The sequence below is a fragment of the Phocoena sinus genome, chromosome 4 (genome assembly GCF_008692025.1).
Source record: "Phocoena sinus isolate mPhoSin1 chromosome 4, mPhoSin1.pri, whole genome shotgun sequence".
NCBI lineage: Eukaryota > Metazoa > Chordata > Mammalia > Artiodactyla > Phocoenidae > Phocoena > Phocoena sinus.
Window position 1 is genome coordinate 86045100 of NC_045766.1, and position 26111 is coordinate 86071210.

Sequence of the window (26111 nt, forward strand, 5' to 3'; positions counted from 1 at the left end):
GGGATTTTTCACTTGGACGTTGGACCACTGTGGCAGTTGATTGGTTTAAATATTCTTGGTACAACATGATAAGTTGTAGTTGTTTGAGTCTTACCCCATGAAAGAATTACTTGTCCCAAATATGTTTTATAGGGAACACGTTAAGTATAAATGCTTAAACAAAGAAAATTGTTCTTATAATGAAATTTAGAGGGGTTCTGAAAGGGAATTATTTTTGAGTGGGAGAACCCTTTGGGAGTGCTTTGAAATACCTACTAGGGCTGTATATAATGCTGATCTATTTTCCATAGATTTCAGGATTTCTGATGAAAGCAGGGTACCCTCTTTACAGAAAATGTACATTCACACACACACACAAATATCTGTATACAATTTCAAGGGGTTGGGGATGCAACCCCTAAGTTAAAGAATTCCTGTTCTTGATAAGAAACTGAGACTGAGGATTTAAATTGGTCCCTTAAGTCACATATATAATCAGAAAATTCCCCTCCCTGATGTTGATCTTAAAACTATACATAGCCTAAGTTCACAGAGGCATATTTTATGCAGTACCCGCAGGCTTTGTGGTTTCCGCTTTAAGTTCATACTAGTAGCTATAAATAGTCTTAGTCTGTGAATAAATTCTTACATAGAACAGAAGAGAGGTACAAGAAAAAGACAAAGACAGGTCAGGAAAACCTACCGTTGACAACAAATAAATTCAAATCGTCGCGTTTTTTTTTTTTTTTTTTTTTTTTTTTTTTTTTTGCGGTACGCGGGCCTCTCACTGCTGTGGCCTCTCCCGCTGCGGAGCACAGGCTCCGGACGCGCAGGCTCAGCGGCCATGGCTCAAGGGCCCAGCTGCTCCGCGGCATGTGGGATCCCCCCAGACCGAGGCACGAACCCGTGTCCCCTGCATCGGCAGGCGGACCCCCAACCACTGCGCCACCAGGGAAGCCCCCAAATCCTCGCGTTTTTAAGACAACCTTGGGTGACAGATGCTTCAAATATGCTCAGGAATGGAAAGGCATAGGTAGAACAGGAAAGTTGAGTCCCCAAGATTCCACAGGAGCCTTCAGAGAAAAAGGAGATTCTGTTTACATTTATCTGACTCTGTTCTTTTCCAAGCCAACCTACTGAGTTCAGAAAGCCACTTGATCTGAGTGTGCCTCGGTTCTGTCAACAGTTAAATGGATCTGCGTTAAGTCTCTCCCCCTTTCCTAACAGAGGGTTCCTTTGCGAGGCACTGGGTGAAGCGTTGAGTGGTCATTATCACTCCAGAGAGTCTTGTACAGTCTGATAATCACAGCTCTCCACCCATCCCTTCCCCCTCACCACCTGTGCTCCTCATGGATTCCCAGATGGTAGCCCAGCCTGAACTGAGCGTGACCCTGGGGTGCCCACCAGTTGGAGGCCATTGATCATGTGTGGTTGCCCACTAGACTGGACTTTGCTCCCCAACACTGTGGAATTCTGGGCTGGTCCTTCCACCTCTCCAGACGCTGGTTTCCTAACTATAAGATGAGAGGGCTGCCTTCTGTTACTAAGAGGATAATGAACTTTAATCATAAAGGAAAGATTGCTGCTAGCAATGCAGTAATAGTGTGAATTAGCTTACTTTAAAACAATGAAACAGTAATGGGAGCAGAGAAGGGAAGACATAGAGATTTCTCCCATTTTTCTCACCACTAATCAGACTCTGAATAGGGCAGAATCCATGTCTAGAGTCCACATCTAAAGGGGAAAGGAGAAAACATGCAGCTCATCCTAAGACACAAACACGTGTAAAGGAAAGCAAATCTGTTTATTCAAATCCCACCATTGCTTCAAGGTTCAGCGCCAGTCCTACTTCCTAGGCAAAGCCTTCTCCAATTAAACTATACTTTTCACCCTTTTCTCTGACCATCACGCAGCCCTGCAGTTTGTCTTTACTTATTTTTAACACCTATTTTTTTCCTGCTGTTTCCTGTTTCATCTGTGCAGAGCCTGACTCCCTAATAAAACCAGTGGCTTTTTTCCTTATCATCCTTTTCTTCATTGGAATATTCTATAGCCTTTTGCAACACAGATCATTAAAAAATCTGCAGAACTAAGTTAAATTGAAAGGGAGAAAAGAATAGGACATGTGGCTAGAATTTTTGTCAGTAATGGGAGGAGGGGCAGGTTCTACTGATCTGGCTGTATCCTTTCTGCCTGTACCTCAGTGACTCCCAGAAAAGACCAGTTTTTTCTCCTCAAATCCTTCAGTGAGGGACTTCCCTGATGGTCCAGTGGTTGAGACTGCTCTTCCACTGCCGAGGGCCTGGGTTAGATCACTGGTCGGGGAACTAGGATCCCACAGGCCGCGTGGCCAAAAAAACAAAACAAAACAAACAAAAAAAGCCTTTCAGTGATACCACAGATATTTGCTGAAACCTTCTTATGTACCTTCATTATGCTCATCATGAAGATGTGTGATGGCCAATCAATTCATCCCCTATAGCACAACAGTATATAAGTGCCATTTTCCCCCCAAACACCTCAAAATGCTTTAGTCACAAAGTTCAGTTCTTTCCACACCATTTGGGCAGAAGAGTCAAAACTAACGGAAAATCCTCTCTATGACTTTCAAGTGGTCAGAACCCAAGACAAGGTGCCTGCATCTTGGTGGTTTCCAAAAGAGAAGGGAAGATCAGAACCAAACCCGGTCCTGCCTCCAGACAGGAAACAGCCCTTCCTTCCAGCCCCAGGCTCTTCAGACACCTGGTCCTGCCTGAGGGGCCCCGGGGCGGGGGTGGGGGGGTGGGGGGGGTGGGGGGGGAGTGGAGAGGGCAGACGGCTCCCCTGCTCCCCAGGCAACAGGAACAGGGAGAGGAAGACACAGGCCAGCCCAGTTCAATCTTATTCACTCAGAAGTGGAAGCTGCCCTTGGGGAAATGAAAAGGTCACTTCCAATACCATTTACTGTGAGAACATGCCAACCCAAATCCTGGCCCTGGAGAGTCAACCCCTACGCAGCAAAGGTCAACGTGGCAATGCGGAGGCAAAAATAAAGTTCTTCATTATTTTCTTAAAAGTACAAACGTGAAGGTTTAGGTTTGACGTATAAAATAAGAGGAAGAAGGGAAATCCACCTGTTTCACTAGTTGGAGGAACTATCCTCAAAATGAAACACCGACTTACGACCTGAGACTCGTACTCCAACACATCCCGGAACGCAGCTGCCCCCAGCCTGACTGTCCACCCAGGGCCAATTTAACTGAGATACTGAGGCTGAGAAACTCTCATTACATGACCACAAAACTCTCCTGGAAATTTCCAGCAAAGCCATTTTCCTAACAAGACACTTTGTTCCCTCATGACAGGTAATTCTATATCCGTAGACGACCAATAGAGTCCCTCTTGTTCACTCCACCCTCACCCCTCCAAAAGGATCTGACGTTGAACTTCCAGCAGTTTATTTCCGAGCGTGGTTCTTCCTGTTTCACAACCATCTTCAATAAGATACACAATCAGTGCCTGAAGACACTGAATCCTACAGGAAGGCTAGTGACTCTGGACAACAAAAACCAACATGTACTACCTAGAGCAGATGGTAAGCTGTCTTAATGATTCTCTGATGAAAGTTGATGAAAATATAAATGGAGAAACTATCCAAAATGAGAGTCGTGTGTTCAAAACTAACATGGACCCGTGTTTCCATAAGAGGTGTTCAGCCGTCGCAGGAACTATACACAGAAGGGAAATAAGAAACACACACCTCATTTCTGTAGCTCTACATAACATTGCATGGAGTGCCAAGGCTAGTTTGCTGAGATATGCGGCTATGGAAGGAGACACAGACAACACTGCTTACATCTGGTGAGACGCCTGCCTTTTCCTCACAGCCTTGCTTGGAGGTAGATCAGACATCGGGGTGGAACGGAGGATTTCAGGGAGCGATTGGCTCAGCTCTCCCTCACCTCGCCTCTCCCCGTTCTCTCGCCAGGGGCTCAGGCTGGCGGGATCCTGCCTCAAAGGCCACCATTACCCTGAAGAGAGCGTGTCCACGTGTGGGTGGGGGCAGAGAGTGCTTCAAGAACAGCAGCGACCTGACCCTGCAGGTCCACCCGCCGCCTGGTCACCCCGCCCCATCTGGACCCAGCCGGGGCAGCCCTGGGTGCTGTTTTGCTGGACGTAGTGCCAGACTCTGTGCAGAATCAGGAGAAAAAGGGCCATCTCCAGCCCTGTAGTCACTGTGCGTCCTTCTACGTTAATTCACAGGATCTCTTCTGTAAAACGGAATGAATTCTCCTCATCCCAGAGATCACTGGAGTGCTGCTTTCAGACACAGAGCGACCTCGACCGCTTCATTCTGAAAAGAAAATGCAAAGTCACCATTTTTTAAAAAGCATGGTTATTCTAAACATTTATGTTTTTATTTTATTTCTTTGGGTTTGATTATAAACTCTAATGTAAAAGTGGAATATCTGTAAATTCCTAACAGAGGAGGTTTACTCTTCAGGCAACACACACACACAAGCATACAGGTGCACACGTGCGTACACGTGCATACACACAGTGGCACGCGTGGGCAAACACACACACCCATGCACGCAGAGGCACACAACTCTGAATTCCTTTCAAAAGGCAAATGACATTGTTTGCTTATTTGCTTCGGTATCATTCATGATAAATAACATTTTGACGAGGCCCTTTGGATGCAGAGGACATGTTAACAGTCTTTTTTGCATAATCTAACCATAAAAATACCTCTAAATTTTCATTTTTAATACAGCGCAATATTCAGTGAGACATTCTGATGAGGGAAATGGCGCACAGCTGGCCTGACTAAAGCCTAGGTACCCAGGCAACGACTCGGGACAGGGCACAGGGGACCCACGTGCGCCACAGCACGGTTCTGGCCGTTGATGTTGGGCCTGGATCATTCTTTGCCATCGGGAACTGTCCTGTGCATTGTAAGTGGTTTAGAAAAATCCTTCTGGCCTCTTCCCACTAGATGCTAGTTTCCCACCAACACCCCCAATTGTGACAACTAAAATGTCTCTGGACTTTGCCAAATACCTCGGAGCGGGCAAAACTGTCCTGGCTGAGAAGCAGCGCTCTTTGGCCAAACTCTGTGTTTCCCGGGGAATCTACCAACAACCTAAATGTTTTCCCTTGACACCCAGGCAGTCCTTTCAAGGGCAGAATGCATACACTGGCCTCTCTGCCAGCAGCCAGCCCATCCATTTACCCCAAATCTGTGCAAATGAGATTCACTATTCTCAATGCCTAGAGCTTTTTCCTCTTCTCTCTCACATTAATCAGTTTTTGCTTTTGTTCTTTACTCAGTCTACCGGTTAACTCCTTCACATGTCAGAAAACACGACAAAATAACTTACCCCACGTCCAAAATAACTCATGCAGCTGTTTTACATTGTAAAACAGATTTCCCCTCCTTGTCTCTGGACCCCTCCCTCCACTCGGTGAAGAAGCTCAAAGGTAGAAGGGAGGTGGGGGCAGTGATCCAATAAAAAAATTCCCTTAACCTTGAGGACATTGTGCCAAGTGGAATAAGTCAGACAGAGAAAGACAGATACTGCAGGATCTCACTTATATGTGGAATCTTAAAAAAACAAATTCACAGAAAAAGAGATCAGATTGGTGGTTGCCAGGGGTGGGGTGTGGAGGAGGGGGAATTGGACGAAGGTGGTCAAAAGGCACAAACTTCCTATTATTACAACATAAATCAGTCCTGGGGATGCAGTGTACAGCATGGTGACCATCACTAACACTGCTGCACAGTACCTTTGAAAGCTGCTAAGAGAGCAGATCCCCAAAGTTCTCGTAATGAGGGAAAAGAAACTTTTGTAACTATACGAGGTGATGATGATGGCTGTTAACTACACTTATCACAGCAGTCATTTCCTAATACGAGTGTCAAGTCATTATGCTGTACCCCTTAAACTAACACAGTGCTATTGGTTAATTATCTCTCAATAAAGTTGCAAGAAAATATAAATTTAAAAATTCACTTATGGGCTTCCCTGGTGGTGCAGTGGCTGAGAGTCCGCCTGCCGATGCAGGGGACACGGGTTCGTGCCCCGGTCCAGGAAGATCCCACATGCCGCGGAGCGGCTAGGCCCGTGAGCCATGGCTGCTGGGCCTGCACGTCCGGAGCCTGTGCTCCACAACGGGAGAGGTCACAACAGTGAGAGGCCCATGTACCGCCAAAAAAAAAAAAATTCACGTATGACTATAATATTAAGGGAAGTTTTTATTTGTAGAAGGCATCAATATGCCTGCAGTTAGGCCAAAGAGTTGTCCTATGTCCAAATTAGAGAATAAGAAATACACACAAAATCCCTTAGGAGTCCAAATTACAAGCTAATTTAAGGTTCTGACTCTTTAGCACACACATAGGAACCCCAGAGGAACTGCAGCCCGGCTCCAGGGAATCCTTGGAATTCCTGAAATTGTAAAATTCTGTCTAGGGGGAAGAGTGTGTGCATTTTTTCCTGGGAGAAGGTACATGGCTGTCTCCAAATTCTCTAAGGGGCATATGAGCCAAAGAATTTTAAGAATCTTTGCTCTTTGTAGAACGGAATTGTGGTGGCCAAGGGGGATGGGGGTGGTGGAGGCATAGACAGGAAGTACGGGATTAGCAGATGCAAACTATTACATATAAGATGGATAAACAAAGTCCTACTGTATAACACAGGGAACTGTCTTCAATATCTTGCGATAAACCATAACGGAAAAGAATATGAAAAAGAAGGTACATATATGTATAACTGAATCACTTTGCTGTACAGCAGAAATTAACACAACATTGTAAATCGGCTATACTTAAATAAAATAAATTTTTTTAAAAAGGAGGAAAACGTTAAAAAAAAAACAAAAAACAGGGCTTCCCTTGGTGGCGCAGTGGTTGAGAATCTGCCTGCTAATGCAGGGGACACGGGTTCGAGCCCTGGTCTGGGAGGATCCCACATGCCTCAGAGCAACTAGGCCCATGAGCCACAACTACTGAGCCTGCGCGTCTGGAGCCTGTGCTCCGCAACAAGAGAGGCCGCGATAGTGAAGAGGCCCGTGCACTGCGATGAAGAGTGTCCCCCGCTTGCCACAACTAGAAAAAGCCCTCGCACAGAAACGAAGACCCAACACACCAAAAATAAATTAATTAATAAACTCCTACCCCCAACATCTTCTTTAAAAAAAAAAAAAACAAAAAACTTTTCTCTTTGAAGAATCAGAACATCATCTTTGTGGGACGGTGGCTGCCCAACTCCTGACAGGAGCGGGGGGATACCTCGCCAAGCCCACCGTGCCTACGAACACAGGGAGCTGGCGTCGGTACCCCCGAGTCTCACTGGTCCCTCCCAGAGGCCTCACACCCCTCTCTTCCCTCCCTCTGGGCTTGGTTCTGAGCTGCCCCTCCCTCTGCCTCCCTGCCTTCTCTGCATCTCTCTTCTTCCTTCCTCGCTTCCCAAATGGTCACTGTCTACCCTTCTATTTGAGAAGGGACCGATACTCATACTCCTGAAAATATCAAACACTGCTCACGCTCTGCAAGGTGGGTTGGTGCGGGGGTCACAGAAATCCCCGTCCCCAGGAAAAATGCCTGAGAGAAAGAGTACCATCTCCTGAGGAGCAGAAACAGTGTTGCTCAGGCTGCATCCCCGATGCAGAGTCTGAGGTTCAGTTCCAGGTCTTCTGTCAGACCTCATAAGCCACCTGCCCTCATAACGCGGACCTGCCGGCCTCATAATCCTCCTCAACCTTGTCTCACCCTCCTCCCACCCCATGGTCTTCATTTAGAAAGTGCTGGGGACCACAGCTTCAAAGAGGAGGCTCAGAAAGTCAAGGTCAGTCACCACACAGCAGGCAGGGTGGGCCTCCCCTCTCTCTGCCGTGCACAGGAGTGGGCTGAAAGGTCCTTCCTTCCTTCCTTCCTTCCTTCCTTCTCTCCCTCTCCTTCACCCCCTTCATTGTCTAAAATTCCTGTACAGGGGGCAGAACCTCTTCGCTCCACACAGTATGTTATCTGCCTGGCCCAGACACACACTTCATTTATTTAGATGCTCAGTGAAGAAACTATTCATTTATGTGACTTTCCCAGTGAGCTAAAAGTTGGCCCTCTGAAAGTCATTCCTTTTATTCATTTGGGAGAAAGAGAGCTTTAAGAACTGCTTTATAAAACTCTCTGCCTTCCCAGGCCGAGATCAGTCCACTTCCACTTTCCGTTCCCAAGAATCAAGCGTCATCACAATAAACGCCTCTTCTCACAGCCTGTGGTAACGTGTGCGCTTTATAATCTGTTGCACTCTCCTGACCCTCGGCTGCTGGCCCCGTGCCTGCCACTCACCACACATCCTTCTCATTCACCTTTTTCATTCTTTCAACTAGCATTTACCACTGCTGATGTGCAGTGTTTCTCATGGGTTGTGGCTGAAAAACCATCCAAGACTGTTGGCATTAAACAAGAGCTAAAACCTCTCCAAGTGAGGAATCAGAAGAAAAATGGGAAGTAAGGCCAAAGCTCAGTGCAGACACACGTGAGGGAAGGAGGTCTCGAAGGCTGGTGGTCATCTCACCTTTCCACCTTCCTTTCTGGCAGGTTTTGTACAACGTTCTCAGATTCTGACAAGTCGGGTATCTTCTATGCTTGTTAAAAAACATATCCATTTCCCCATCCTTTTCTTAGTTTTAAAAGTAGACGAGTAAATGTATTACAATCTTCTATGGAAAGAGACGAACTTGTCTTTTTATTTCCCTCGATTAATATCTTAATGCAGCAGTCCCCAACTTTTTGGCACCAGGGACCGGTTTCACGGAAGATGACTTTTCCACAGACTGGGGGTGGAGGTGGGAGTCGGCGGGTGTTTCAGGCAGTAATACGAGCGATGGGGAGCGAGGGGGAGCGCTGGGGGGTGGCAGATGAAGCTTCACTTGCTCGCCCGTCGCTCACCTCCTACTATGCGGCCCGCCTCCTAACAGGCCACGGACCGGTACCGGTCCACAGCCTGGGGGGTTGGGGACCCCTGTCTTAATGGACTCAGTGGCCTTCAATAGAAAAAGAGATAGATTCCCCATACCGAGGTCATCTTTCAACAATTTAACTATATTGTTTACTTCAAACTCTTCAGCACTTGCTTCTCTTGTGAGATCACAGTGTTTCCATGAAAGTTTCTAACGATATTCTGATGTGGGATATGGGGCTTAGAAGGTGGGTGAACCACAGCAAGGAAACACATAGCAACCCTCATGTTTATAGTTTAGTTGTTTCCGTAACATTTTTTCCAGTCGCTCTGTCTGCTCACGGAGGGCAGGGACTGGGTGACCTCCGCGGAGCGTGGAACATCACCTGCTCAGAAAGCAAATCGAGCCATCTGCCCTGTCTGGTTCACTTGTTTATCATCACAGCTCTGCCTTCTGATGTGCTCCACTTACCAGAGAACCAGAGGGACGCTGGGTCAAGCCCCAGAGTCTCACAACCGGACACATTCTGATCATGGAAATCCTGCTGCAAAACGCCCAGCACCAACTCTTCACTCATCACATACTTCATAAAGTTGTGGTCTTCTGACGGAAACCCAAAGTGCAGGTGGTAGGTTATTGTGGCATTTTCACCACTGAAAGGCAAACCAAACAGAGACAGTTAAAAATATCAACAGGGCTTCCCTGGTGGCGCAGTGGTTGAGAGCCCGCCTGCCAGTGCGGGGGACGTGGGTTCGTGCCCTGGTCCGGGAGGATCCCACATGCCACGGAGTGGCTGGGCCTGTGAGCCATGGCCGCTGAGCCTGCGCGTCCGGAGCCTGTGCTCCGCAACGGCAGAGGCCGCAACAGTGAGAGGCCCATGTACTGAAAAAGAAAAAAAAAAAAAAAAAAAAAATATCAACAGAGGGCTTCCCTGGTGGCGCAGTGGTTGAGAGTCCGCCTGCTGATGCAGGGGACACGGGTTCGTGCCCCGGTCCGGGAAGATCCCACATGCCGCGGAGCGGCCGGGCCCGTGAGTCATGGCCACTGAGCCTGCGCGTCTGGAGCCTGTGCTCCACAACGGGAGAGGCCACAACAGTGAGAGGCCTGCATACCGCTAAAAAAAAAAAAAAAAAAAAAATCAACGGAATCACACTGCAACTCATGAAACTGATTTTAGGAAAAACATCTTTTTAGTTCTGCATTCCCTCCCAGGACAAAAGGGCAAAGAGTGTACTGCCCTAGAAGCCCCCTCATCAATGCATCCATCACACAAAGTTGAGGTGGTCCTAACCTCCTCCTTCCACCTAGAACCCATCCCCTTGGAGCCCACCAGGAGAGGCCATGCAGGGGAGATACTGACTCGGCTATTGTCAACGAGGCTCCAAGAGCTGCCCAACACCAGGCCAGGGAACCCCCTTTTTTCCCTGTTCTCACACCACAGCCTCTCCCTGCCCCAACAAGCGTGTGTCAGAGCTACTCAGTTTAACTAGTTCATTACTTAACCTATAAAATGTTCAAGGTAGGGCCCAAAGCTCCCTGCCATCGGCTGGATGCAGACTCCTAAACTCTCACAGATGACCCTGGGTACCAGCAGCAAATCATACCTCCCTGGTTTGTCCCCAAAGTGAGAAACTTTTTCTGTCCCATTTCCACTTCCTAAGGTTTTGCAACTCTCAGTAAGGAGACCTAAGGAAAGGGAGTTTTCATCTTCTTAGAACATACTTTCCCATTTCTAAAATAAAAATAAACATGAGGCTATCCTCAGCTAATCAACAGTCTATACAGCTTGTTAAATGCTACCTGAACATTTAGATTTCTCAACAGATATCCTTTGGTTCAAGAAGGCCTAGATTTTTTAAAAAGGTCCAGATTAAGAGCCAGCAATAAAATATTTAAGAGTGGCCACATCTGAGACCCTCACCCAAGGGCAAGTTTGGGGTTTTTTTCTTCTTCTTTTTTTTTTTTTTAACATCTTTATTGGAGTATAATTGCTTTACAATGGTGTGTTAGTTTCTGCTTTAAAACAAAGCGAATCAGTTATACATATACATATATTCCCATATCTCTTCCCTCTTGCATCTCCCTCCCTCCCACCCTCCCTATCCCACCCCTCTAGGTGATCATAAAGCACAGAGCTGATCTCCTTGTGCTATGCGGCTGCTTCCCACTAGCTATCTATTTTACATAAGGGCAAGTTTTGCAGACAAGCCAGTCCCAGGAGTGAATCGGAACACTGTCCCTGCCAACGACTGGCAAAGAGCTCCCTCTTGTGGCCAGAGGTCACATACACCAATACTCGGACTGATGCGCAGGCTTTGGAGGCAATGCGTTTGTTTCTCAGTTCGACACTGTTGAAACTCTGTCTGGACTTTAAAAAGTGAAACAAAAATGTTTCCCAGCAGAATTTCTTTATCCGAAAATCCTAAAACCCCTGGGTTTTTCTTTCAAATAACTTTTAAAAATAGATTCTCTCACATTACTCTTCAGATTTTGTTTTACTCAATTTTCTGATGGGTTTTCTCAGTGTTTACCCCAACCCATTATGCAATCCCACCTCCTCTAGACCCGTAATAGGGGCTGGATTCTTGGTAAGACCCTTTACGCTCTGAATATCCTTCCTCTCTCACCTGTCTTTGAATTGTAAGTTAGGGCAAGCGCACTAAGAGGAAAGTTGGGTCTGATTATGCATTTCTCCCTTTTCTATTGGCGTTTTAATACCAGTAATTTATGAATAAAATAGGCTAGGTCAAAAGTGTCACCATAAGGTAGCATGCACACTGGCGGTCCATAAAGACGGAGGAATAGTGCTGTTGACAAGGCAACCTGCCACTGTGTTTTCAGACTCCAAATCCCTTTGGTTTTACCCCACTGTGCACTGGTGCTTCCCCTCCCAGGTTTGGGAAATTTATGGTTTGAGTGGAGGAACCTCAATGTAAAATTGCCTTTGATGGTCACATTCCAGGGCTATCTTAGGCACAGCAGGTAATAAAGCTTTGCCTTGTAAATCATGTCCTAACAATATAAAAGGATAATCAAATGACTCTTCTACATACATACACACTTTTACCTAAGTGTCTACAGACATATACAAAACATAAGAGATTAGGAGGAAAGGAAACAATACATATGCGTGCGTATATGTTACACATATACAATACACAAAGTATATATGGTAAATACATGCACAGAAGAAATCACACAGACCAGTGATTGTTGCTCATTTTGTAGAAGGGACTGGAATTCACTGCGGAATTGATTGGCACAGGAAGTGTCCAGGGGTAGTGGGGCAGGGGAAGGCAGGATGTGTACTTTGCTGGTAGCATGTATCTTTATTTTTTAATATTATACAAGGAGAATGAACTTGTATATGACTTGTGTTCCTCAAAAGCAAAAGCCAGTACATAATCCAGCACTATCTGAGATCTATTTCTATTTCTACTCTTAGCTTATTCGAGCATCTGCTGGGAAACAGAAATGGTTTGTCTGGGCTTTTGCTCTATTCCCTGTTACTGTGTTGAGTCATATAATTTATCTGGATTTCATTTATTTCCTTCGTAAAATAAGGGCATTGAGCTAGTTGGCCTCCAAAGACCCTCCCGGCACTGACACTATGGTTCTATCTTCCGTTGGTCCCCTCCGTGCTTTCGGATTAGGGAAGTCCTTTTTGGTAACTAGCGATGAGTGTTGAGAGACACATAATGCTCCACATTCTTACCTGAAGTCTATGATTTCAACTGAAGTAAAGTAACGGCTCAGAGCTGGTGATGAATTGTACACATCTGTGAGCTAAAACAAACAGGGCCAAATTAACAACCACACACATCACTGCCAGGTCATACTACATATCACCTGACAAAGCAAAACTACTCCTAAGCAAAGGAGACCCAACTCTAGGGAGGAATCAACTTACTCAGAGGCTCTGGATGAAGAAACAGGAAGGGGTGGGCCCCTCACCAACCAAAATTCAAGTTAGCATTCATTTCAAGGGATCTCATTTGTAAGGATCAAGTGACCAGGCTGGGATTTTCAACATCTCGTATGTTGCGCTGAGACCTGTGGCCTTACTGGTCGGCAGCCTGAGCCCACACAGACCCGAAGCACCATGGGAAGGAGGGAACCCCCGCGGGGCTAGGAAGACTGCAAAACAGGCCGCTCAGGGCCCCGTTTATAACCAAACAAGGGCCTCTTCTCTCTTTTCTCCAGAGCTTCACTCCAAGGAGAAACAGCCACGCGGCTTCTGGATAATGGGATTAAGTGGGGGAACAATGGCAAAGAGTCAGAGTTCTTATTTTATCCATGAAGTGTTGCAACCATAAAAAATAATGACATCTGTGTTCCCAACTACCCAGGTTTCATGCCCTCACATTTTACCGTATTTAGTTGAGCCCTTTATGTGAAGAAACCCAACACAGCTAAAGCTATTCCTACACACTATTCTGTTTTTCCTCCCTGCCTCCCCACTACTAACCACTGTCCTGAACCTGGCATGTATCCTTTCCATGCATGTTTTTATAAGCCTAACACTCCCCTGTGTAATCATAACTATACATAAATTTAATGCACATTTTTATTCAAATAAAACATACCATATTCTACATAATCTTCTCTGACTTGCTTTTTTTTTCACTCAAAATCACATTTGAGGTTTACCCATAACGGTACATCTAGATGGAGGTCATTCAATGTGACTCTTAACTGCAGAGATTCCATGAAATGATTGCTCCACTTCATCCCTTTCCCTACTGGTGGCCATGGGCTTTGTTTCCGATTTTCTCCTGCTACAAACTATGCCGAGGTGATCCCGCCTGAACCTCTCTGAGCCTCTCTTCTTATACAGGTAAGAGTTTCCCTGGGCCATATACCAAGAGATGGACTTGGGTCCAAGAGTTAGCACATCTCTACCTTAACTAAATCCTTCTGAATTGCTCTCCATTTCACTCCCCTCCCAGCAATGTATAAATGCTCTATTTCCCACAGCCTTGCCAGCATTTAATGTTACCAGATTTTTCCATTTTTGCCAGTCTGATGAGTATAACATCGTGTTTTACATCATTTTCATTGGCAATGTCTCGCTTTCTAGTGAGGTTGAGTATCTTTTTGTGTGTTTATTAACTCTGTGGGATTTCTCACCTTTGAATTACCTATTAGGGCCCTGTCTTTCTCTTGGGTTGTCTTATCCAAACTGATTGGTGTTACATTCTGGACACTAGCTGTTGGTTTTGTGTCATAAATATCTTCTCCCAGTCTTTGATTAGTCTTTTCATCATGTTTCAGAGATGTGAATTCTCACCTATAGTACCCGAGAACTTGTGGCTGAATGTATTTACGTTGCATCTCTTTAAAATTTACTTTGAAGGTTAATTGCCTTGTTCTTAGCAGGCAGGAGGACAGTGCTGGGATCTGGGTACACCCCCCAGCATGGACCCAGCTCTGAGGCTGGAAGCAAGCCCACGGCCAGGCATCTGAGAGCCCGGCCAGAGACACTCCTGCCGGCCTAAAGCCTCAGCCCTGACATTGTTCTAGAAATTCCACACCTATGGTTTCCCCCATGCTGAGCCTGGCACGCCCTGCAGCACCCATCACAGCTCGGTGCCTCACTGTTTTATCCGGCAGCAAGCAGCAGAACTACCCCCGAGGAAAACTTGCCCACCTGTCTCTCACCCATTCCAAGCGGAATCTCATGCAGGCTGCATCCATATTTCGCTCCCACTTAACTCACTGGTGACAATTCATTCTCTCCCAGGTAGAGCAGATGGGATTAGAGCACCTCCTCTAATCCTGTCACTATTGCTATGATCTGCATAAGAATCTTGACATAAGAGGCATTGCTATCTCTGCCATCTCTCCCTTTCTCACAGATCAAAAACGAAAAAAAATTCCAGGCATTCAGGGAGGTTACAGAACATGGCCCAGGCCACTCTGCTAGTAAGGGATTCAATCCTAGATGTTACAGACACTAAGGCCAGCTTCCTCATGTTTTATCAAACCACGCAGTGGCGATGAAGCAAGGAGGAAAGTGGATCCTTCTGAATATCAAGGAGGAAAGTAGCATTAAGTGTTAAGAACTTTGGGGGAAAACGACTGGGTCATCTTATAGTTCTTGAGCCCCAGAGAAAAGAATATTGCCAACAGGCCGACAGTCATTTAGAAAACCCGGGAGGTTGGAAAGTGGCTCTCCCAGGGCTGCTCAGAAGGAGAGGGAAGAAGATGAGGATGCTACAGACGGGATTATTTTTCAAGAGCTGAAAATAATAACAATAATAACAACAATGCCACTCTCTTCCTTTAAGATTGAGCTTCTTATGTCAGGAGGTATGTTTGTCCTTCCTTCTTTTTTCCCTCCCTCTCATCCTTCCTTTATTAACCCTTAGGGCCCTAATCACTGTGTTTTGCACATAGTAGGTACTCAGAAAAAATGTTAAGTTAAAATTTTATGTTAAGAGATGGAGTGGTACACTAGATCACTTTCAGTGTCCACTCTAACATTCTTTTTGGTGGCATGGTCCCTGGCTATAATTAGGACATATTTACATATTTAGGAGCTGTTAACCACACTACCCACTTTGGGACCAAAAAAGTGAAAAGAGGGGCTCCTCACCCCTTGCTCTGGTGTCTCTCACACTACGCCTATGAGGCTGGGTACAAACTGAGCTCAGAGCCCGGTGAGCGGATCACCAGAGTCAGGTACAGTGGCTCATCAAAAACCAGCTTCCAATTATTTACAATAGCCAAGACATGGAAGCAACCTAAGAGTCCATCAACAGATGAATGGATAAAGAAGATGTGGTGTATAGAGACAGTGGAATACTACTCAGCCCTAAAAAAGAATACAATATTGCCATTTGCAGCAACACGGATGGACTTCGAGGGTATTATGAAATAAGTGAAATAAGTCAGACAGAGAAAGACAAATGCTGTAAGATAACAATTATATGTGGAATGTAAAAAATAAAACAAACTGGTGAATATAACAAAACAGAAACAGACTCACAGATACAGAGAACAAACTAGTGGTTACCAGTGGGGAGAAGGAAGTGGGGAGAGGCAAGATGGGGGTAGGGGATTAAGACATACAAACTACTATGTATAAAATAAATAAGCTTAAAAGGATATATTGTACAGCACAGGGAATATAGCCAATAGTTTATAATAACTATAATTGGAGTGTGACCTTAAAAACTGTGAATCACTATGTTGGACACCTGAAACTTATAATACTGTATATCAACTATACCTCAACCTTTTAAAAAGTGATAGTGTTAAAAAAAAAAAAGAAAGAAAGAAAAGAAAACAGCTTCCAGAGGAAGAGGAATGCCTTCCCTGCATCATAAGAGGGGTCAACGCTAATTCGGCAACAAGCACGTGGACTGAGCTATGACACCACAGAGCTAACGGGCTGGCTTAAGCAGAGTATCGGCCCCAACCCTAAGAGAAGGAAACTGGCAGTGAGATATGAGAGGGGCCAGGAAAACTGTGTTTAGAAAAGCAAGACAGTAAAGCAAAAGAGAGGGCACAGTGTTTCAATATCGACTCCCATTTACCTTCCACGTCCAGAAGCTTCTGGAAACTGGCCTAAGTGGAAGAAAGGGGTTCTTGACCTGATAATTAGATAGTAATTAGATAGTAATATCTCTAAGTTCCTCATTTTTGTTCCTGAACATATTTGATTGGGAAGCCAGGGGCAGGAGTCATTTCAGCTCACTGCACCTTACCTTTATCATCTGCAAGTCAGATAATTCTTTTTAAAAATGTTTTACAGGGCTTCCCTGGTGGCGCAGTGGTTGAGAGTCCGCCTGCCGATGCAGGGGACACGGGTTCGTGCGCCGGTCAGGGAGGATCCCACATGCCTCGGAGCGGCTGGGCCCGTGAGCCATGGCTGCTGAGCCTGTGCGTCCAGAGCCTGTGCTCCACAACGGGAGAGGCCACAACAGTGAGAGGCCCGCATACCACAAAAAAAAAGAAAAGAAAAGGAAAAGAAAAAAATATGTTCTACAAAGTTCTGTATAGGCACCTCATATGCACCTGTGGGTATACAGGGAAAGTGCAGTGATTTCCATTTATCAGAGCAGGAACAAGCTCAAAGAGGCCTGTGAACTTGCCCCAGAGATCTGCCAGTCCCTGTTCCTCAGCCACTACACGGTGATGAGTTAAAAACACCTGTAGAATCTGCTAATGCCTGCTTCTGTGCAAAAGAGCTATGGCTTTAAAGTGAGTGATTAATATCCAGTTCCCTTTGACATAGTGTCCAGTCTGTAACAGGTGACACATGTGGATGCTGACTCACTTGGTTTCTGCTCGGCCAGTGCAAAACCCCTCAATCAAAAAAGCACCCAAGGGACTTCCCTAGTGGTCCAGTGGTTAAGACTCCGAGCTTCCACTGCAGGGGGTGTGGGTTTGATCCCCGGTAGGGGAACTGGGATCCTGCATGCCACGCGACGTGGCCAAACAATTAAAAAAAAAAAAAAAAAAAGGCAACCAAGAGGAAAGTAGCAATAGGCTATTCACTCAGCAGCTTGCTCTGGAAGCAGGTGGCAGGAAAGGAGGAAAAAAGGGAGCTGCAGATAAGATATAAACAAGGAAACGAAGGAGGAAGGGAAACCTGGAATAATCCTTGCAAGGTACAAACTCCTGTTATCAAAGGGGCAATCAAACGGTATGCACCTGGTTGCCCAGAAACTGACTCTGGGGTGACCTAGATGGAATCAGATGGAAGCCAAATAAAGAGGGCTCACTCCATTCAAACTATCAACTGCAGGGAAGAGGGTAACAGACAGCAGGCAAGTCTTGCTTAGGTTTTCTTATCAAAAACTTTTCTGGGTCTGGCCGTGAACCACCCTGTCTTTGACAAGGTGACCAGGGCTGCCCACCAACCCTCGTGGTCTGGCTGCAGAGCCCCCATATTGCACAGAGGCTCATTCTCCTGCATTTCCTGCTCCGTGAATGATGTCACCGTCCACCCACGTGGCCACCCAACCAAGAGCCTGGAGCCATGCTCTCCCTCAGACCCACATCCAACCAGCCATGAAGTCCTACTGAGGGAGAAGACCTCTGAAATCTCACCTGAACCTTAATTACTCCCCCTGACATTGCCCTAGTTCAAGGCTCTCTCATTTGTCACCCAACTTATTACAACACCCTCTAACTAAGTGCTCTACTTCCAGTGTTTCTCCATCATCACACAGAACAACTGAAATCAGAAGGTGACCATGTCAGCCTGCAGATTAAAATCTTTCAGGGCCTCGTCAAAGAACACAGAAACCTTCATGAGCTGACCCGTCCCCTCCTGTTCAGCCTCACCTCTGCAAGTCCTCTACACAGTATGCAGGGGCCATAGCACACTGCCGGGCACATCCTCTAGTATTCCCTGCTCTCTAATCTGGAACACCCCTACTTCATATTTCAAGATTCTTCCTGAGTGTCACCTCCTCCAGGAGGCCCTGCGTGCCTCCATCCCCACCTCCATGTTTATATAAAACACACTGTACGTATCTCAGTGATGGAACACATCACACTGTTTATCACTATTTAATTGCTTCCTCTACTTGGACCGTGAGCTCCCATTGAGCGCTCAGACTTTGTGACCCTAGCACCGGGCACGTCGTTGAGCACATCGCAGACCCTCAATGAAACTTCAGGTTGAATCAAGTATAAGACCAGAATGAGAAACCGAACACTGTCCTCCAGGATGCGTTTAGCTGGAGGCCAGGGCTCCTCCCTCTGGCTTTGCACTACAGAAAATCCATTTCTAAGCACCGGTTTCTGCCACTACCCAGACAAAGAATCCAAGCTTGAAGCTACCAGCTAGCTCTAAGCCAACTGTTCCAGGAGAATTCATACTCTAATGCTAAGAACTCAGTAACAATGCATAAGGTATCCTACCCTTTTCGTGAGCAGGTCAGGCAATTTCTCTTCAGTAACACACTCCTCTGGAATCTTTAGCGTGACCAAGAATGTTTTATTAGACGACAATTCAAGTATTTCATTTTCATCCTCATCGACATAGGTTACTAAAGAGAATGGGGGGGGTATAAAAAGTAAAAGTAAACACATGCATAAAATAATAAACTTATTTACTTCATTGGCTGCTATACTTAAAAAACAAACAACGAATATTCATCAGGGATAAAGCCTGGACACAGTAAGCAAGAATAAACAGAAATGTTTTCTCTTCTCAGTAAGGCTGAATAAAGACAAGGGCTCACCTCCATCATGATATAAATTTTGTTGTTTTATTTGACGCCACGGGGGGCTCAGATTCCACTGAACACAGACTGGGAGAAGGGCGGTGGGAGGAAGCGGGAAGAACGTGAACTCCTTTGTTAAACTGACCCTGTAGCTTAGCTACATGCACAGGTGTCAAGGCAGACGCTGGAGACGTTCTGGAGGGGCCAAAAAACCATGGGGGACGGGGGACAAGGAGTAGAGCAAGGAACTTTGCTGAATCCTCTTCGTTTCTGTACACATGCTGAGGAAGTGACCATCCTCCAGCAGAACAGCTTGGGGATTAGAATCTGAGAGCGTGAGCATGACGTCATCGCTCTCCAAGATGTCCCACAGCGGGGATGTTGACACACTCTGTTTGCACTCAGAGCCCCAGGGCTCACAGGACTTACATTCCTGGGACAACAGTTGGCTGCTTTGTTCTAAGGACTACGAGCTAATTGATTTCTTAAGCAGTTAGAGCCAAAGGAAAAACACACAAAGTCGGAGACAGGAGTTCAAAGCTGGCATGCTGGCACTAATTATGCTCCCCTGGCTTCCTGCCGGGGTCACTCGGGGACAACCTCTCCGGCCCTGAGAAAGGTGTGGGTGACTGGAACCAGGTGTTTGTCGTGAATTTTTTTCTGTAATCCCACACCTCAAACATAACATTATCAGCCTCTTTTACTGGACTCTGAAAAGGCCACAGTGGCATCAATTCTGGGTTTATGATGGAAGAAAGAGTCCTGGTACTTATTCCCTGAGGAAGTCTGAAGTGTGAGGCAGGAGAAACAAGGGAATGTGCAGGAGAATTAACAGAGCGGGCCGGAGGCTGCCAGCCTTAGCAAGTCCAGCGCAATGTTGGCCCCTGGCTGGAATCTGGAGCTTAGATTTCTGGAGTGTTCCCACGTTTCCTGGTAAAGAGTGGCTGGCTGTGCCTCAACTGTTTGCAGAAACAGTGTGGCTTGGGCTGAGCCTCTCCTTTCCTTCTGGGAGTCTGGAGTTTTGGTAGGTACCGGGCAGAGCCTGCCTATGAGACCAACTCCAATAAAAACTGAATCTCTAATGAGCTTCCCTGATGGACAACATTTCACACGTGTTGTCACAACTCATTGCTGGAGGAATTAAGTGCACTCTGTGTGACTGCACTGGGCAAAGACTCTTGGAAGCTTGCACCTGGTTGCCTCCATATTTTCCTTTATATCCTTTAGCTGTAGTAAATCAGTCATCTTTATGACTATATGCTGAGTCCTATGAGTCTTACCAGCAAATCATTGAATCTGGGGGTGATCTTGGGGACCCCAACACAGGGAATTATCCCTGCATCCTTATTTGTTGTAAGTCATCATGTTATTTTTGTCTGAGAATAAAAGTTATGCCCTCAAAGCAGAAAACTTGCAAAGTATAGGAAATTGTAGCAAAGCAAGAAAAAAATTACTAATAATTCTTTAATCAAAAGGTCCCCCCATATTTTATATTATATATTTGAGGTCTTAATGAGAAGGTAATTTGTATACTGCTTTTTGTTGTTTGTTGTCATCATTTCTTCTGTCTTGATTCTTTTGTTGCTGTTTACATATCAAAAGCCATTCCCCACGTGTTTAAAATTCCTTGCAAAGATTATTTAATGGCTGCACTAATGTTCTAAAACCATTTAGTGTTTTTATCTTTCCAATTTATAAATGCAGCTGCAATGGGTATCTTTGAGCTCTACACCCACCACATACATTTCCAGAGTAGATATCATTGCCTCAGAAAGGAATAAGGATGCCAGAGAATGGATACAGGAGTCACAGAACTGCTGAACTCAAGGGCACTAAGAAATGCCAGGTTTGCCATTGTATATTCTTGCCTCCTTTGCCACAGACTGATTGACTATAAGCGCATGGGTTTACTTCTGGGCTCTCTATCCTGTTCCGTTGATCTGCATCTCTGTTTTTGTGCCAGTACCATACTGTTTTGATGACTGTAGCTTTGAAGTATAATCTGAAGTCAGGGAGCCTGATTCCTCCAGCTCTGTTTCTCTTTCCCAAGATTGTTGTAGCTATTCAGGGTCTTTTGTGTTTCCATACAAATTTTAAGATTTTTTTGTTCTAGTTCTGTGAAAAATGTCATTGGTAATTTGATAGGTATTGCAGTGAATCTGTAGAGTGCTTTGGGTAGCATGGCCATTTTGAAAATATTTATTCTTCCAATCCAAGAACGCAGTATATCTTTCCATCTGTTTGTGTCTTATTTGGTTTCTTTCATCAGTGCCTTATAGTTTTCATAGTACAGGTCTTTTGCCTCCTTAGGTAGGTTATTCCTAGGTATTTTATTCTTTTTGATGTGATGGTAAATGAGATTGTTTTCTTAATTTCTCTTTCTGCTCTTTCATTGTTAGTGTATAGGAAAGCAGGAGATTTCTGTGTATTAATTTTGTATCCTGCAACTTTACCAAATGCATTGATGAGCTCCAGTAGTTTTCTGGTAGTGTCTTTAAGATTTTCTATGTACAGTATCATGTCATCTGCAAACAGTGACAGTTTTACTTCTTTTCCAATTTGGATCCCTTTTATTAAGAAATGCCAAGCTCAGGACTTCCCTGGTAGTCCAGTGGTTAAGGCTCTGTACTCCCAATGCAGGGGGCCCGGGTTCGACCCCTCGTCAGGGAACTAGGTCCCACATGCATGCTGCAACTAAGGAGCTTGCCTGCCGCAACTAAAGAGCCTGCGTGCCACAGCTAAGGAGCCAGCACAACCAAAATAAATAAATAAATAAATGATAATTTAAAAAAAAAAAGGAAGAAAGAAATGCCAAGTTCAAAAAGAGGTCTCCAATAATAGCTCTAATGACATACACTTAACTTGTATTATCTGAATGAATCTGTACCCGACCTGGCTAAATAGTCATGCTTGTTAAAATAACAACAACAGCAAAAAAAAAATAGGCTTACCCAGTCAGCAGAATTTTCATGTTTTTAATGGGATTTAACCTAGTCAGTATTTTCATGTAGAGAAAACGTCTTTAAAAAATTGTAGTACATATACAGAGGACACTGGAAGCACACAAAAACAGCTCTTAGGCAGGAATATAAGAAATGAGGCTGGAGAGGCAGGCCTTAAATGCCAGATGTCTTCAAGAGATAATGGAGGTTGTTAAATGCCTCCCAGGAAGGAGATGAGGGTAAATCTGCTGGTGACAGATGGGATGAAATGGAACTGGGGGAGATTGGAGGTAGAGAGGCCACTGGACAAGAATGGGAGAGACAGATTTCGACTGACAGCAGTGGGAAGAGGAAGGAAGGAAGGGAGGGAGAAGAAAGACTAGGATGGTGGAAACAGAGCTGGCTGTAAAGGCAGCCAGACTTAGTTTGAATTCCAGCTCAGTTAGTCATTAGCCATGTTACTTGAGCAAGTCACTTAAATCTCTGAAGCAGTTTCCTCAACAGAAATGCCTACACTGTAGGTGACAGTAAAGATAAGAACAGCCATATATAAAGTATACAGCACAGAGCCTTGCAGTAGGCAGGTAGTCAATGTTGAAAGTTTCTATCAAGACACTACCAAGGAATGATTGATAAGACCTGGTCATTATCTAGCTATAGGAAAGAAGAAGAAATCAAAAATGTTCCAAAGTATCAAGCTTAGGTAACAGGAAGAATAACAGCTACTGTATTAAGCATTATGCACATGTATGCACTTGTATTTACCTCATGTAATCCTCAAATCAACCCTATTAATTAAATATTAATGTTTTTATTTTAAAATGAAGACATTGAGGCTTAGAAAAAATGCATAATTTGCTTAGGTCAGTCAATTGAGCTAGTAAGTAGGAGGGTCAAGGTATATTTATAGACACAGATCCAGAAATCATTTCTATTTTACAAATGTGGAAACTGAGGCCAAGAGCGTTGAAGAATTTGCCTAAAGGTACACAATTGGATGATATAAACCTGGCCTCATGACTCACCATGAAACTATAAAAGGTGAGCTCAGTGGAGAAGGGGATACACATGACTAGTAGTTTCACATGGATAATGATAAAGATGATGACAGTTATTTCCAGGTAGAGAACTACAGCAAAGTACATGACTAAAACTCAGGAAAAGTGTTCCAGGGGGCACCTCCGAGAGGGAATGGCTGCTGCCTTGGGACTAAATGAGCTTCTCAAGGGAAAGAATGAAGAATGAGAAAAGTGAGAAGGCTGAAGACATGCCTCCTGCAGTCACAACATGGAGCCAAAGGCAGAAATAAAGTCCTGAAGTCCAGAGTTCTGAAGGCCTGGAAGAGTACAACACAGTGGACAGAGCTGAAGGCTGCAAACAGGGCAGGGGAAGGGAGAAAGGCCACTGGGTTTTATGATCAGACACTTGCTGTTGACCTTTGGAAGAACAATTTGGGACCAATGGATACAGTGGTTTAGGAGTGAGCAGGAGATAAGATCACAGACCTCTCTTTCTAGAAGTCTGCCAGTGAAAAAAGAGGGAGAGACAAATATATAAATGAAGTAGCAAGATGCTGATGGAAGACTGCTCTGAAGGAGAGACGATGTGAGCACATTTGAAGAGGCCCTAGAGGATGCTTAGAAAGAAAGGGCGCTATCTGAAGGTCCACGGGTCAGAAGAAGCTGGAGAGGATTCTATGGAGAGCACAGGTGAAGAGGTCAGTCTTGGGAAGACAGGAGAACATATGAGATGTGAGGGAAAGAGAAGCAGGTGAAAATGCAAAGAAATTTCAAGATACTGGGCTTGCTGTCTGCCTAGGATTTTCCCATGAGTCACCCTATACCAGGGAGCAACCAGTGCAACTTGCTTGTCTGCCAGGACCATGTGATGTCATAAGATGGGATTCTTATTCCCAACTCAAGGCAAAACAAACCCATCCAATACAGCATCACATAGGAAGTCCCTGCCTGCATCTCAGTACCAGAGCCTCCCCTACTCATAGAAAAGCCCGTATGGTAAGAGAGCTGGGGGACATCACATAAGGGCTCCTAGACTGTTAAAACTGGTCACCTTTAACTCATATTTCTAACCATCCACCTACTTGTCACAGTTTGGTTTCTGTAACATTTAAAATATTTTGCCCAAACCAAGGAAAGGTTTCACCAGTTAAGGCATTCCTAGGGTCTCTCCCGTCACTGTTCGGACAAATTAGTAAAGAAAGCAGAATCCTTGAGGATGTTTATCTGATTCTCCAAATTATCCAGATAGGAAATGACTTTGAGAGAGAGGAAAACTTTTTTTTTTCCTTTACCCTTCACACAAAGGAATTTATAATTCCTTAGGGAGGAAGAGAAAATCCATTAATACTTTTTTCCTAAAGATCTGGGACAAAACCAGGCCTCTAGATTTAACGGGAAGGATTCCCTGAGCTCTGCCCGCGTCCCTCCGCCAACCCTAAATTGTCCAATTTAAGAAGGTTTCATTGTCTCTTGTGAGCCTGGTGGAGTGCTAGCCTCTCCTCCACACTGTGGACACAGCCCAGGCTCAATGCCTTAAGCCGAGCCGTGATCCTGAATTTGCCATCACTTCAGTGGTGTACCATGGGCACAGTCGGGAGAGAGCCCACTCCAGGTGCAGGCAAGAAGGGGTGCACAGTCTGTAGAGAATTAATAATAATAAACCTGACCACAGGTTGGTCTGCTTGTATTATCACCACATCATGGCCATTCCTATCAATGTCAGTGACAAGCTACAGCTCCCCACTGGGCACCTCATTCTGGTACCCTACTGGCCCCTCCCCAAATGGGATATCTTTCTGTACTGGGATGTATTTAGTGTACCCTCTGGGTCCACTCCAGCTCCACATTTATTATCACCTCGACCTCTGAGCCTCAGTCTGGAGACTACAGAGCCCCGAGACAGGAGAGTAAGGAGTTGGGAGAAAGGGAAGGAGGAGGGGAATGGCAAATGGAGGTGCTGAGAAACTTCACTTCTTAATGAGCCAGACAGCATCACTTCTTAAAGAATGTACACTCATTCTTTTTTTTCTAATTGAAGTATGGTTGCTGTACAATGTTATATAAGTTACAGGTGTACAATGTAGTGATTCACAATTTTTAAAGGTTATACTCCATTTACAGTCATTGTAAAATACTGGTCATATTCCCCGTGCTGTACAATATACCTAATAGTCTGGATTTCTTTCTCCCCTACCCACATATCGCCCCTCCCACATTCATTAATGAATGCACAGCCTTCGACTCTCCCACCTGCCCTTTTCCCAGAGAGCAGCATTTTCTACACAGCGCCCAGAAGTTCTACCAATACTCGATTCATATCAACGGGCTTGACAATTGGACAATGGCTGATTTTTGCAGACTGTCATCCCAGAAGTGCCCGCGGAGCTGCTCTGGGTGAGGCTGGGACTGTCATGGAGGGAGTCCTGTCCCTGCTTGTTTTTATCCATTAAACCCACCACTGCCTACTATGACCCTCCCCACAAGCCCAAACTCTTGAAAGTTGAGATGCCAAGTAAAATAAAAGTATTTCCCTGATGTAAAAAAAGTAAAAGTTTGAAAATCTCTCTTATGGCATTAACATATTTTAAACACAATTTTATAACCAAACTGAAAACAAAGTTTGCACCACAAGTGTTAAAAAACTTCCCTGAATCTAATCCTGTGAACTCTCACGTCCCCCTGAGAAACTGGAGGAAAATGGAATCCCTTCTTCTGCAGGTTGCTCTTCGTGATCTGAAGAGGTCAAATGACTTTCTGAGAATGAAAATGGAAGACAGCTCTTGGATCTTGAGTTTTTTTTTTTTTTTTTTTTTGGCCACTCAGCTTGCAGGATCTTAGTTCCCCAACCAGGGATCAAACCCGTGCCCCCTGCAGTGGAAGCATGGAGTCTTAATTAATGGACGCCAGGGAAATCCCTGGGTCTTGAGCTTTAGAATCCTCAATATCAAACCAACCAAATCTGTGGCATCATCCTGTTATAGGCCCCAGATGCCAGCCGATGGTTCAGCCAACTTTTAGGACAGCACTGGCTGGTTGTGATAGGA

At 45.1% G+C, this 26111-nt stretch overlaps 1 protein-coding gene across 3 annotated transcripts in view; it reads right to left on the reverse strand.

Annotated features, from left to right (window-relative positions):
* Positions 1–1764: 1764 nt before the first annotated feature.
* C4H3orf52 (chromosome 4 C3orf52 homolog) overlaps positions 1765–26111 on the reverse strand; it is a 33542-nt gene continuing 9195 nt past the window's right edge. For all 3 annotated transcript variants that reach the window (XM_032631104.1, XM_032631103.1, XM_032631105.1), the window contains 4 exons: positions 18802–18929; positions 12638–12708; positions 9394–9575; positions 1765–4312 (listed from right to left, as the gene is read on the reverse strand). In XM_032631104.1, coding sequence (XP_032486995.1) covers positions 4308–4312; positions 9394–9575; positions 12638–12708; positions 18802–18929 — 386 coding nt within the window. In that variant the 3' untranslated portion in view covers positions 1765–4307. The remainder of the gene's footprint in view (positions 4313–9393; positions 9576–12637; positions 12709–18801; positions 18930–26111) is intronic.